General features: G+C 36.2%; 2 protein-coding genes across 2 annotated transcripts; both read right to left on the reverse strand.

Moving 5' to 3' along the window:
* Window positions 1-2,529: 2,529 nt before the first annotated feature.
* On the reverse strand, window positions 2,530-3,591 carry LOC136203497 (acid phosphatase 1-like). Its single transcript, XM_065994661.1, has 2 exons — window positions 3,030-3,591; window positions 2,530-2,935 (listed from the first exon to the last, which is right to left on the reverse strand). Exons 1-2 carry the CDS (start codon window positions 3,542-3,544, stop codon window positions 2,758-2,760), a joined length of 693 nt encoding a protein of 230 aa, XP_065850733.1. The 5' UTR covers window positions 3,545-3,591; the 3' UTR covers window positions 2,530-2,757.
* A 6,179-nt stretch (window positions 3,592-9,770) lies between these two features.
* LOC136203889 (acid phosphatase 1-like) lies at window positions 9,771-10,710 on the reverse strand. Its single transcript, XM_065995105.1, has 3 exons — window positions 10,397-10,710; window positions 10,056-10,271; window positions 9,771-9,948 (listed from the first exon to the last, which is right to left on the reverse strand). The coding sequence occupies exons 1-3, from the start codon at window positions 10,708-10,710 to the stop codon at window positions 9,771-9,773; spliced, it is 708 nt and encodes a 235-aa protein (XP_065851177.1).
* Between the last annotated feature and the right edge of the window lie 4,160 nt (window positions 10,711-14,870).

Here is a 14,870-nt window from a genome sequence, read left to right on the forward strand (position 1 = left end):
ACATCCCACTTAGTGACTTATCGGAGTGGCGGTAATGCGAGCCAAATTGACTTCTTCTTAGTAAGGAGTGCTTGGAGAAAGAGTTATATTGATTGTAAGGTGATCCCTGGTGAGAGTACGACAACCCAACATAGAGTAGTGGTGCTAGATTTTCGAAGTAGGAAATGTATAAGAAAACAAACACCTCAAGTAGAGACTAAGATTAAGTGGTGGAAATTGCAAGGGGAGAATCAACAAAAATTTGTGGATGAGATGACCAAAAAAGATATTTGGACTTGCAATATGGATTCAGATATAGATTCAATATGGAATAAGATGGAGCATAGTATAAGGGAAGTAGCGAAGGAAGTTCTAGGGGAATCTAAAGGTAGCATGCCACCGGGTAAGGACACATCTTGGTGGACAGAAGAAGTACGACAAGCAGTAAAGAGTAAGAGAGAATCCTATAAACTATTGGGGAAATGTAGGAGTGACGAGAACTACGAAAAATACAAAGAGGCTAAAAGGGAAGTAAAGAAGGTCATACGAGATGCTAGAGCAAAGGTGAATCGGGATCTGTATACAAGATTGGATACGAAAGAAGGGGAAAGAGACATATATAGAATTGCTCGGATGAGAGATAGGAAGACGCGAGATCTCGGAAAAGTTAAATGTGTGAAGGATGTGGACCAGAAAGTCCTAGTTGGAGATAAGGATATCAAGGAACGATGGAGGTCCTATTTTGATGACTTATTTAATAGAGATCGCCAACAAGATGTTGGAGATATAAGTATCCATCACGATATGATAAATCATGAATGCCTGCGGAGAATTCAAAAGGGTGAAGTCAAAATGGCATTAAGTAAGATGAAGTTGAAGAAAGCAGTAGGACCTGATGGCATCCCTATTGAGATTTGGAGATGTTTGGGAGAAAGAGGAATCGAATGGTTGACGACGTTCTTCAACAAAATTTGGAGAAACAATAAGATGCCATCAGAATGGAGGAAAAGTACCTTAATCCCTTTGTATAAGAACAAAGGCGATGTCCAAGATTGTGCCAACTATCGGGGAATCAAATTAATGAGTCACACTATGAAACTTTGGGAGCGAGTGATTGAACAAAGGCTAAGGAGGACGGTGAAGATCTCGGAAAACCAGTTTGGCTTTATGCCGGGAAGATCAACTATGGAAGCCATCCATCTAATGAGACAATTAATGGAGCACTATCGAAATAAGAAGAAAGACTTGCATATGGTTTTCATTGACTTGGAGAAAGCATATGATAAGGTACCAAGGGAAGTACTTTGGTGGGCCTTGATAAGGAAAGGCATTTCGCGGAAATATATTGACATCATAAAGGACATGTATGAGGGAGTATGCACGAGTGTACGTACTAGTGTTGGGAAAACTGAAGAGTTTCCTATTACGATTGGAGTGCATCAAGGTTCCGCACTAAGCCCATTTCTTTTTGCCATCGTTATGGATGAACTAACAAGTTCACTTCAAGATGGTATACCATGGTGCATGCTGTTTGCAGATGATATTGTGTTGGTTGATGAGACGAAAGAAGGAGTGGAGATGAAGTTGGAACTATGGAGGCAAACTCTAGAATCTAGAGGCTTTAAGTTGAGTCGAAGTAAGACAGAATATTTGGAGTGTAAGTTTAGCGGCCGTAGGAGTAGGGAGGCAGGGACAATCACCCTAGATGGGAGAGTTGTTCAGGCCTCGGATTGCTTCCGGTATTTAGGATCTATTATCCAAACGGATGGAGAAGTAGATGGAGATGTTGCCCATAGGATTAAAGCTGGTTGGTCGAAGTGGAAGAGTGCTACGGGTTTCCTTTGTGATCCCGGCATGCCTAATAGATTGAAGGGAAAATTCTACCGGACGGCAATTAGACCAGCATTGTTATATGGTACGGAGTGTTGGGCAGTGAAACACTGCCACATCCATAAGATGTCGGTGGCGGAGATGCGTATGTTGAGATGGATGTGTGGTCACACGAGAAAGGACCGGGTGCGTAATGAAATAATTAGGACAAAAGTAGGGGTTACATCTATTGAGAATAAAATGAGAGAAAACCGACTAAGGTGGTTTGGCCATGTGAGACGTAGAGCGCTTGATGCGCCGGTTAGGAGAACCGAAGAGTGGCAAAGGGATGTAGTGGTGAGGGGTAGGGGAAGACCTAAGCAAACTTGGAGGAGGGTGATCGAGAGTGATATGAGTTTATTGGGAATTGAGGAAAATATGGTAGTGGATAGGACGGAGTGGAGGGAGCGAATCTGTGTCGCTGACACGACTTGATTTTCACGGTTTTATATGATGGTTCATGTTAGCCGACCCCGAATCATTTCGGGACTAAGGCTTTGTTGTTGTTGTTGTTGTTGTATACACTCTTATAAATTGATTCAATGAAATAAAAAAAACTTCTAATGGTTGTTAGACAATAATTTTTTTATTATTTCTAACGTTGTAAATAATATAATTGAGCTTTGAGAGTCTAATGTATCAAGTTGAATCAATATTATTAGATATTATTAAAATTTCAAATAAAAGATAAAAGAAATACCATTTTTATAATTTTATCTTATTCCACCATACGATACAAAGGTGAAAAATAAAATAAGCGATAAAGGTAAAACAGTTGATGTTAGTATAATATTACAGTTTATTTGCACGGACACATGTATGGAAACGGATATGCACAGGGACACTAACACGAATCGCAGAAACACTACTAATTAAAAGTGTCCATGCAACATAGATTACAATAAATATTTAAGCAATGTAATACATAGGATTTGGGAGTTTAAAGGACCTTTCAGCAACTGCAAACCCCAATAAATCACTCCATTGATCCCCGGTGTTCCCATGTAATCTATACCCTTCATTTACCAACTCTTGCCGCTTCTCAGATTTATACACAATAGCTTTCTTACCTTCATCTGCATCTCCCCTATATGAAAGTTCATAGAAAATTAATCACCGGCAGTAATGTTAAAAAGCGTAAAGTTAAGTAACTTTTATATTCCAATTCAAAGAAAACTTACCTCATAATTAGCCTTTCCCAGTTAGAGTATCCAACTTTAAGAAGATTTTCCACCGTGATATTTCTGTAAGATTCCGGCCGACCAGTCAAAAGAAAAATGGTATAGTTCATCTTCAATAACTCCTTGTAAAACTTCAAACTTGCCGGTAAAGCAGGTGCATCAGGTATATCCATTGATTTCTCGTAAAGATTGTTGCCTTTCCCTTGGAGGGAGTAAGGATTATGGGAGAGCAGAGTTTCATCAATATCGAACACCCAAGAAAATCCTTTAGAAGCCCCGCTAATCTGAGCAAATGCAAGTGAATATGCACACACCATCTCGGAATCGGAGAGGTAATGATCTCCGGCCATATAGTCTTTCACATAATCGGAGCAATTTGAAGGAGAGGTATTCCAGTAACCTGCATTGTTCGTTTCTATGGAGAGTCTCCAGCTGCTGCAATAGAAATCAGAAACGTTGCTCGGAGTTTCGTGAAGATGATTGGGCATTTCGATTAGGGATTGAGAAGTAGCCATGTTTATGACATTAAAGAGGAGAAGAATTGAAAGGGTATTGGAGGGAAAAGTTGCCATTTTGATTTATTTTGAAATTTGATGATTAACAGAAGTTTTATAGTGGTTAGTAGTAAGTAATTTTTAATTGTAATTAGCATTGTAGCGTGCGTTTTAGTTGAATTATGATACAATATTGGAGTAGTTGTTGGGAGTGAGGATTATGTCTGTTCTTTTAAGGGAGTTTTTCGTGCTGTCCAAGATCATGGACCACAGCCATATCTCTTGCTCCACTTGTTGCATCCATGTAATTCTAGGTCGAAAAATTCGTGCAAGCTCGTAGCGTGCAGACTCATTCCATCACGTGTTTTTTATTTCACAAATTAATGAAATTGTAAGGACTCGAACCCTCAATCCTTTGGTCCTAGAGACTATGATACCATGTCATGGAACCAATTTAAATAAAAGCTCGAGCTTATAGTTAAGGTCCAATTATAGATCTTATATTAATCTTTGACATTTACATCATATAATATAATAGCCGAACTTAATAATCTTTGGGCATATGAGTGAGAAAATGAAATTAAAAAGGAATGGAATGACCCCTTATTTATTTGATTCGATTCTAGAAGATGTACCTCTGATTCCTTTATTTCTGTTTGGTTCAAATGAGATAATAAACCAGTGGATATTTTTAACAACAATTTTTTTTATAAACACATGTTGTGCATTAGTAAATTAATCACATGTATATATAAGAATTAAAATCAATTACTCCAACCATTAAAATTGAAAGACTGTGGAACCGAGGGAACTGAAATAAAACTAATAAGACTATGAGTACCTATGCCCTTAATTAACGGGTAAATTACATACGTGGTGTACAACCTTTACCTGTTATCATACTTTGGTGTACAACCTTTAATTTTGCACACTAAAGTATACAATCTTCTGGTTACCTCCCACTAAAGTGTACAGCCGGTATTTGTGATCGGTCAACGCAAGTCAATGTTGCCACGTCAGCATTTTGACCATTTTAAAAGTCAAAAATTCATATCCCTAATATGGAATTACTAAAATACCCTTGTCCCTTCCAAATTGAAAAAAATAACACACTCCCTTTCTCCCTTCCATTTCTCTCTCTAACTCTTCTAGCTTTCAATCTCTCCATCTTTCCCTTTCTCTCTAACTGTTCTCTTTCTAAAAGCTTTCAATCTCTATCATTTTCAATTTCTCTCTTTAATTGTTCTCTCTCTCAAAGATTTCAATGACATTCGGTGAGCAGATGCCATAAATATCAAATGAAGAGTAAAAAGCAGCAATGTAAGTGGATTTCCATGATCCATTGAACAAAAATCCATCACTTAGTTTATCCAATACAAGATTTCTCCACAGAGACTCATGGTTAGCAAAAACATAGAAAGAATTGCTTATAGTGGACAAAATTCCCAAATTGGTATGATCAAGAAGCCCTAAAATATCAAGAACTAGCTCGTCAGATAGGCTTTTAATATTACCTAAACCTATGTTCCTGGAATTGATTAAACTTGGATTGAGGTACAGATTGCCCAGTGGCTGGACCCCATAAGTGCGAGATGGACCTGAATTTTTTAGGCGAAACCCTTCCTCGTCTTTGATATCATCTTCAGTTCCTTGCTTTGGCGTGTGCTCAATTACAAGCTTTGCATATGGGAATTCAAGCTCATGCCCAAGTAATTAAGCATGGATTTGATGATGATGTCTATGTGCAAAACTCACTTGTTCATATGTATGCTACTGTTGGGGATATAGATGCTGCTAGTTTTATCTTTAAATCAATGTCAAGTTTGGATGTTTTTCCCTGGACTTCAATGGTAGCCGGCTATAATAAATCAGGGGATGTTGATTATGCGCGCAAGCTGTTCGATAAAATGGCTGAGAAGAACTTGGTCACATGGAGTATAATGATTAGCGATTATGCCATGAATAATTTGTTCGAAAAGGCTATACAATTGTGCGAGCAGATAAGAGAAATGGAAAGGGGGAAAGATTGAAAGCTTTTAGAAAGAGAGAATAATTAGAGAGAGAAATGGAAAGGGATAGAGATTGAAAGCTTTTAGAGAGAGAAAGGGAAAGATAGAGAGATTGAAAGCTAGAAGAGTTAGAGAGAGAAATGGAAGGGAGAGAGGGAGTGTGTTATTCTTTTTTTCAATTTGGAAGGGGTGAGGGTATTTTAGTGATTCCATATTAGGGATGTGAATTTTTGACTTTTAAAGTGGTCAAAATACTGACGTAGCAACGTTGACTTGCGTTGACCGGTCACAAATACTGGCTGTACACTTTAGTGGGAGGTCACCAGAAGGTTGTACACCAAAGTGTGATAACAGGTAAAGGTTGTACACCACGTATGTAATTTATCCCTTAATTAACATCTCATGTCCATGATCAGTAAAACACCATCATCACCCAAGGCACATACTAGTCCTTAGTTCATCACCTTTCCCACGACGACAATAGACTATAGATATTCAAAATGACGTTCTTATATGCTTAAGGTTTTAATAACAAATAGCATTGAGAAGCACGGATATGCAAACCATTTTGATAGTCTTATTGATACAAATACAAGTACTATACTTATAGCATGTAGTCGAAGATCCGTCTTCCTTATTCGAATATTAAGCTAATTAAGTTACACCAACATCATAATTAAGAAATAAAATATATATGATTAAAGGAGTTTAAAGGATCTTTCTGCAACTGCATATCCTAAAATTTTTTCCCATTGATGATTTCTTGTTGTCTGCTCTAGGTTTGACACAACCTAAAGCAGGACGTGGTATCTTGCTTCCTAGTGTTTTGATACGCTTTAGAGAAGATACCACGGTTACGACCATCAGCTTACTTACCCTAGCACACATAATAAGAGGGCTCAGAAAGATATGTGACCACAACCTTTAGACGAAAGAAAAAGCCCTCTGTCAATCTCTGATGGCATCAAATCCGCAAAGTGACAAATACAAATATAAAAATCAACAGTAGTATCAGTAGGAGTTGCACGATTTCGACCAGGCTTGGCTTTATCTACCAACTCTTTTCTCTTCTCAGATTTTTACTCAATAGCTTTCTCTCCTTCATCTGTCAAATTCCTAACTTGAAGCTTCGCCACTTCGTTGACCTAACCAGTACAATAAGGTCTAGGATGTGGCTCTGGAACCAAACCAAACTTACTCAAGGTAATTCGACTAACAACATTCACTTGGCTTCCTCCGTCGATAGTCACCTCACGTTTCTTTCCAAGAACTAAACAACAAGTTCTAAATAATTGATGTCGTGGGTCATGCTCTTTTTCACTAGACATTAGCTCCCTCGTCACCAAATACACATTAGGCTCATTAGCATCATCCTCACCTTCATAGGTATCTTCATTTTGGCTCCATTCAATGCTCCCCGACTCATCTTCATAATGGAACTTATCTTCACCATCCTCATAAGTATCTTCATTTTTGTTCCACTCAACATCCTCCAACTCATCATCGTAATGGAATCTATCTTCCACATCTTCATAGGTAGCCCCACTTCGGTTCCACTCAATGATCCAATACTCCTCCTCATCATGATAGAACCCATTCTCATCATCTTCATAGGTGTCCATGTGTTGGTTCCACTCATCATTCCGAAACTCATACTCATCATGGTAAACTCCATCTTTCTACATAATCAAATTCATTTGCATTATGATAAAATTCACCATCCTCACATAGCTCACCATCGGAAGCGTTATCTCTCTCTTCAATCTCATCTTCGAATTCACTCTCATAATATCCAAGCTCATCATTTCTTTCTAGCTTATTCTCAGACTCGTTCTCCTCTTCATCAATCTCCTCTTCTAGCTCATCTTCTTCATGATCATATTCAAATTCGTTCCCCTCTTTGTCAATAATCCATTCTTTCCCACGACCTCTCGTTTCCTCCCGCTCTTCCTCATAGTTCAAACCGATTAATCCACTTGCAAAGTTGCCCGACTCAAAAGACATACTACATCCCAACATGGTTGAACCCCCAACATCTCTTCCATCACCATAGCCATCAATCTCCACACATAATGTGATACGGATCGATGTTGAACGAGTTGATTTTAATATTAAATCAACAAAGAAGTTTCTTCTCTAGCTAAACTAGAATGACTTAATCCCGATATTCATAGACCAAATCCGTAGGAATGGTGAAATCCCCATTGTTGAAGGCATAAACTTTAACAAAAGCTTCAAAGTGAAGATTATAATTTTGAGTAATGAGAAGTTAAATTGTTAACAAAGAAAGAGATCAATTTATATCATCTCAAAACCTAAATGACAAATTACATAAAATGGTAATCACATATAACTAAACATATAAAGCTTAAAGAGGTAAAATAGAATAGGGTAAATTACACCCATGGCCATTGACCTTTATCTATTTTCACATTATGGCCATTGAACTTCATTTCTTCCTAGTATGGCCACTGGACTTTACACTTTTTAACACCGTTGGCCACTCAATTTTAACCAACTTCTCAAAATAACCATTAACGATCGTTAACGACCTCAAAATGAAAATATTCAACAATTAAAGTTGTTCAGAATGACATTTACCATGAACGCACATTTTTTCTCGAAAATCACATTTTTTGGAGCTTTCTCTCTCTAAAAATTCACTTTCTCTCTCCTAACCAAACATTACCTAAATGACCTCAAAACAAAAAATTTCAAGAATTAAAGTTCCTTAGAATATTATTAACGCTTTGGATTTTTTATTTTTAGCCGTCAACGGTCTTTTTGAGGCGTTGAATGGCCACCGGTGTTAAAACGTGTAAAGTTCAGTGGCTATAATGTAAAAATGGGTAAAGTTCAGTGCCCATGGGTGTAATTTACCTAAATAGAATAACGGTAAAGGGATGGCATGGGCAGTAAGTAGGAGTCACATGAGTTATAATTAATGGGTGACAAAGTTGTAATTAGAAAGGAGATGGAGTGAAGGGAAGATTGATCTTTTACAGCATTTTAAGAGTCCACACGGTGTGTGGATTTTAATCCAAAATAGAGATGCTGATTTTCAACTCCACGCGGCGAATGGAATTCCAACATGGCGAGTGAGTTGGATGCTGAAACTTATGGTTGAAAATTTAGATTCCACATGGCGCGTGGGATCAATTTTCAGTTAAATGTCTTTTTCTTTAGGCTTAATACATCATTTGCCCTCTGAACTTGTCCAAAAAACTTGATTAGCCTCTGAACTTGAGTTATAATTAATGGGTGACAAAGTTGTAATTAGAAACGAGATGTAGTGAAGGGAAGATTGATCTTTTACAACATTTTAAGAGTCCACACGGTGCGTGGATTTTAATCCAAAATAGAGATGCTGATTTTCAAGTCCACGCGGCGAATGGAATTCCAACATGGCGAGTGAGTTGGAAGCTGAAACTTATGGTTGAAAATTTAGATTCCACATGGTGCGTGGGATCAATTTTCAGCAAGATGTCTTTTTCTTTAGGCTTAATACAACATTTGCCCTCTGAACTTGTCCAAAAAACTTGATTAGCCTCATGAACTTTTAAAGTGTTCCGAGAGCCCCCTGAACTTGTATAAAATATTCAGTTAGCCCCCTGAACTTGCGTAAAATATAATCAATTGATCACTCGATCGTAAAAAGTAAGTTAAATACGGAAGATGTATTCCACGAGTCTTAAAAAAAGTAAAACGACCAAAATCGGAATATACGATTCTAATATTAGAGAAGACAAATTTATTTTAATCTATTTGTTAATTATGTAATAACATTCTAAGATGCGTGGAATACATCTTCCACATTTAACTTACTTTTTTTACGACCGAGTGATCAATTGATTACGTTTTATGCAAGTTCAAGGGGCTAACTGAACATTTTATGCAAGTTCAGGGGGCTCTCGGAACACTTTAAAAGTTTAGGGGGCCAATCAAGATTTGTTGGACAAGTTTAGGGGGCAAATGATGTATTAAGCCTTTTCTTTATTTTGTAGGTTGCCCCTTTGATTCGGCTTCTTCCACCACTTGTCCCCTTTCGTCTAGATGCCTGCATCAGGCACATACTAGTACTTAGTTCATCATTGTTCCCTCAACGACAATAGACTATAGATATGCAAACCATTTTGATTGTCTTATTGATACAAATACAAGTACTATACTTATAGCACGTAGTCGAAGATTTTTCTTCCTTATTCGAACATTAAGCGAAAGTTACAACAACATCACAATTAAGCAATATAATACATAGGATTTGGGAGTTTAAATGATCTTTCTGCAATTGCATATCCCAGTAAATCACTCCATTGATCTCCTGAACTGCCATGTATTATATAGCCTTCATCTACCAGCTCTTGTCTCTTCTCAGATTTGTACTCAATAGCGGTCTTAACTTCATCGGTCGAATTCCTTTATCATATAATGAAAATAGTCACATTAGTTAACATTTTATCTTAATTCTTAGCTAGCTAGCTGAATGACATAATAAACAAACAAATAAATAAATATATATATACCTTAAAATGAGTCTTTCCCAGTTGGTGTATCCTACTTCAAGAAGATTTAGCTCTGTACCGATTCTTAGATTTTCAGTTCGTCCAGTTAAGAGTACAATTTTAAAGTTCATCTTCAGTAGCTTCTTGTAAAATTTCAAACTTTCGGGTAAAGCAGGGAAATTAAACATATCTATATTTGCTGACGCCTCCAATGTTAATGCTTCCAAAGGTTCCGATCTATGTAAAAAAAAAATATATATGTTAGAAACATGCATGGTAACATTATTAACATGTAAGAAAACCGAAATCAAGAGTTTCTGTTTCCGAAACGAATACAAAAATGAGTGCAACATTTGACTTACGCGAAGCCACGAGCCTGAAAAAAAGTATAAGTGGAGAGGAGAGTGTCATCAATATCGAAGACCCAAACGTCCTTGCCATCGCCGGCAATATTTAATGACTGAGCGAAAGCAAGTGATTCGGAAGCGATGACCTCGGAGTCAGAAAGGTATTGTTTTCCGGCCATATAGTTATCGATGAAGCTCAAGCATTGGGGAGGAATGTTTGCCCAGGAACCTGCGTTGTTTGTTTCGACGGAGAGCCTCCAGCTATCGCAATAAGGAAAGTTGCATGATCTGGTGTGATGCATTTGGAGGACAGACTGAGGAATGGCCATGTTTAGCATGTTTAAGAGGACCAGAATTGCAAGGAGATATTGATGAAATGCCATTATACAGATAGAAATAGGATATGGAGAAAGCAACTATTCTGCCTCTTTTATAATGTTTCCTTATGCTTAAGTAGATATGATTGAATGATATACTTCCATTTTTTAATCCTGAAGCATATGGCATGGTGCTACTCTAATTAATGTGAACCAAATCCCATTCTAACGTGCTCTTGCTCAGCAGTCAAAATAGTAATACTACGTTATCGATATTCGGGTTTCTATATCAAATAGGGCCACGTTTTTTGTTTTTATATACAATATTACAATAATTAATTAAGTAGTACTTGCTTCTCATTCAATCATCAGAAAATATATTCATTTCTTCTTCTGCAGATTTGATAATCATCTTCTAATGAATATAAAAATTATTGCTCACATTTCCTCTGCCAAACCAATTCAATTACATTTTGTGTATTTTTGGAAAATCACAAAAAAAAATTTCTGTCTTAAAAATGTTAGATAAACAAATTATGCTATTGACGATTGTCTTATAGGATACAACAAATTACGCAAGCGAACTCAAACCGTGTGTACGCTCGTTATTACCGGAGTAGGAAAACAATAACACTATGAACAGACAGAGAGTTTTTTCAACCACACTTTCAACTGCATATGAATTTTTACGAATATGTCTTTTCACGAACGAACACGACTATACACAAACAGACACGACTATTCACGTACGAACACGACTGTACACAACAGACACGACTATTCATGAAATGAGGTGTTTGTTGGTATTTAAATTAATATATAATTTTATTCAAAATTTTCGAACAAAAACTCATCATCCGTTAATGATATTGAAATAGTATTGTCTGGTGAATATTAACTTTAAAATTATACTATTTTGTAAGCATGTGCTGAATTTGCTTTTTCTAATAACTATATAGCTAAATTTGTAACACATCTTTATTCAAAATTTTCGAACAAAAACTCATCATCCATTAATGATATTGAAATAGTATTGTCGGGTGAATATTGACTTTAAAATTATACTATTTTGTAAGCATGTGCTGAATTTGCTTTTTCCAATAACTATATAGCTAAATTAGTAACACATCTTTATTAATGTTATGCTATTATTGTTAAGAGACGATGACTGACAAAAAAAAATGTGACAATTTGTATTATTGTATCATAATTGAAATTAGTTTTGAATTTAATAAAGAAAAAGTTAATTTTTTTTTATAAGAGGCCCTTCTAACTGGGATGCCCTAAGCGGCCGCCTATGCAGCCTCCCCATGGAGCCTCTCCTGACACTTGTAAAAGTAATTGAATTCTGATTCTGGATTAAACCAAACAAAAGAAATAAATAGACATTCTGATTCTAATTCCAATTCCGATTTCGAAATTTGAACCAAACACCCCTTAGAGGTTTCACAAGTCAAAATCTCTAAAGTGGCTCAAACCTCTAATTTTATCCTACAAAATTCTTTACCAAACATGACAAATATATTATTTTTAACAATTGTCTCTCTCATCGGCAAAATAAGCAAGGTTATAAATTTGATGGCTTGTAAAATAATAATATGTTTTGAGACATAAACATTTGCAATTAGCTTTATAAACTAACGATATTTTTCATTTGGTGAGTTACTGTTAGATCTAAACTTATTAAAGGGTTAGGTTATAGTTACTTTGTTTTTGACAAAGTAAGCCTTACTTTGTTTTTACCACCATTGGATGAACTTACTTTGTTAAAGTCCACCATCATCCAATGGTGAAGAAAACAAAGTAAGCTTTACTTTATAAAAAATAAAGAAACCATAGAATGCACCCTTATTAAAAGCTTAATGTGGAAACTAAAATCATTATATGACTTAAATTTAATAAGTCTAGATCTAACGGTAACTGACCAAATTCACTTGATCAGTCACTAAGTAGATGAAAACCACTATATAAACCAATCAATATCCTTGTCGGTGTTGTGGACAAAATCAGTCCTACAGTTCACATTCGAATACATTTGGGCAATTTTAATTCAATAACACTACAGATTCTGGACTTAATTTTCACTACTTGGCCGGGCACAAACTCCTCTCCTCATCTCAGATGTCACAACTGTCATCCATCGGGACATATAACAAGGAACTATTCTTCACTTAAAATTTTCCGAGATAACTACCTTCAACCTCAATCCCACATAGCTACGAGTTCCTCCATTAATCACCCTTGGATAGTGGACTCTAGTTCAACGCACCATCTTACAGCAGATATTATTGTTGGTGGTTATTCACAAGTATACGGTTTGCACGTTTACTAATAAAAGATATCGATCCCACTGAGAACGTTTGATATTTTGATTAAAATATTACTGTTTTGATTAAATTCGTTTTCTCTTAAGGTAAATAGAAAATCGTTATTTGTTAAATGTTTTCTAATTCTAATTACAGAAATTAAATCTAAATTATAACTTATTCCAAAGTTAATTTATGCTAAGCCAAAAACACAACTTTAAACTTTGCTTTGTTTAAACTGTTATCAATCTTTTCTTTCGATCTTAGATTGAAAACATTAATCAAATTCGGAGTCTAAACCCGATTACTCGAATTACCGCAATGACCAAATGTAAATCTGAATTTGCTTAAGTGTTCAACAGGGTTTGCATGTTCGAATACTAAATTTCTTTCTAAGCATTTTTACATGAAAACACCAATTAATATTACTTAAAGAACATTGTTAAATCAAACTTTAAGAAAAACAAAGTGAAAATGGAATTGAATTAAAAGATATATTATTAATGTGAGTCATAAACATCACAAGTTTAACAGAGAAGAACAAAGTTGAAATGCATAAGAACGAAGTAAGAATTACGGGTTGTTAATCCTTTACTCAACTTCGTAGGTTCGTCACGCCTTGGTTCGCCTTCAATTCTAGATCTTCTCGTTGATTCTTCGAAACAGAAATCTTTCGATCAACTTCGAAGGATAAACTCAACTTGGGTAAGCCTTAATGTAAATAATAAAATCTGTAACTTGTAGTAACTCTTTGTTTAACTCTTAGTATCTATGTATCTTGTAACCCTTTTCTACAGAATTTTTCCTCTATTTATAATCTCCAAAATGTCTGCTGGAGAGGCATGTCCGTTGGTGAAGAGTAGCCTCAATCTGGATGAAAGGATGCATCGTTTGGATGAAGATAAGGATGGAAAAATACATGAACTGCTCGCTGACGGGTACGAGATTCAAGAATCTCGATCGCGACACGCGAGGGAGAGGGGGAAGAAAGCCGCGCTTCTTTTGGCTAACGTGTTTCTATCGAGATTCTGGTAATTTCGACAGTGACAGAAACTTGCTTCTTGTCCTTGGCGAATTGTTTCAGCTTCTCAGACGGGAAAAGTTTGTAACTAAAAAGTTTAGTAATAAATCGTAGGCCTGTTAAGGCCGCCTTTTATCTTCAGGTGATTTATTCATTCATTCATTCATTCATTCATTCATTCATTCATTCATGCTTGCATGCATTATAAAGCTTGAGTAAAGGGGAAAATGGGAAAATCAATAAAAAGGCCAAAACCAAGGGCCATTTTCAAGCAATTATTCAAAATAAAAAAGCAAGAGCGCCAAACCATGGCACTTCATTTGGGTGTGGCCATACACTTCTCTATCTCACTAATCAAATGGTTGGAGAAATCTATTCTCCAATAAGGGAACTAGCAATTCCCTCATACCACTCATGGTTCTTAGCATGATTCAAAGCATACCCAACCGTATCCATACTTGCACCCTTTTACGGGCCGTTAGGCATACGTATGTGTCTCATTTAGGAGCCATAGTAATTTCAAGTTTAAGGATTCACATATAAACATTACATGAGATACACTAATGACCCATGACCATGTAATGTTCTCGTTAGCAGATCGATCTATTACTCCATAACTTTTATGAGTACCTATGCCCTTAATTAACATCTCATGTCCATAATAAGTAAAACACCACCATCACCCAAGGCACACCCTAGTCCTCAGTTCATCATTGTTCCCACAATGACAATAGACTAAAGATATTCAGAATGACGTTCTTATATGCTTAAGGTTTTAATAATAAATAGCATTGAGAAGCACAAATATGCAAACCATTTTGATAGTCTTATTGATACAAATACAA

The sequence above is a fragment of the Euphorbia lathyris genome, chromosome 8 (assembly GCF_963576675.1).
Source record: "Euphorbia lathyris chromosome 8, ddEupLath1.1, whole genome shotgun sequence".
Taxonomy (NCBI): Eukaryota; Viridiplantae; Streptophyta; class Magnoliopsida; order Malpighiales; family Euphorbiaceae; genus Euphorbia; species Euphorbia lathyris.

Coding starts and splice junctions, on each gene's coding strand:
- LOC136203497 (XM_065994661.1), bottom strand. CDS start 3,544: ATGGCTACTTCTCAATCCCTAATCGAAATGCCCAATCATCTTCACGAA. Junction 2,936..3,029: donor TGGGAAAGGCTAATTATGAG/GTAAGTTTTCTT, acceptor ACTTTCATATAG/GGGAGATGCAGATGAAGGTA.
- LOC136203889 (XM_065995105.1), bottom strand. CDS start 10,710: ATGGCCATTCCTCAGTCTGTCCTCCAAATGCATCACACCAGATCATGC. Junction 10,272..10,396: donor TTTCAGGCTCGTGGCTTCGC/GTAAGTCAAATG, acceptor TTTTTTACATAG/ATCGGAACCTTTGGAAGCAT. Junction 9,949..10,055: donor TGGGAAAGACTCATTTTAAG/GTATATATATAT, acceptor TATATGATAAAG/GAATTCGACCGATGAAGTTA.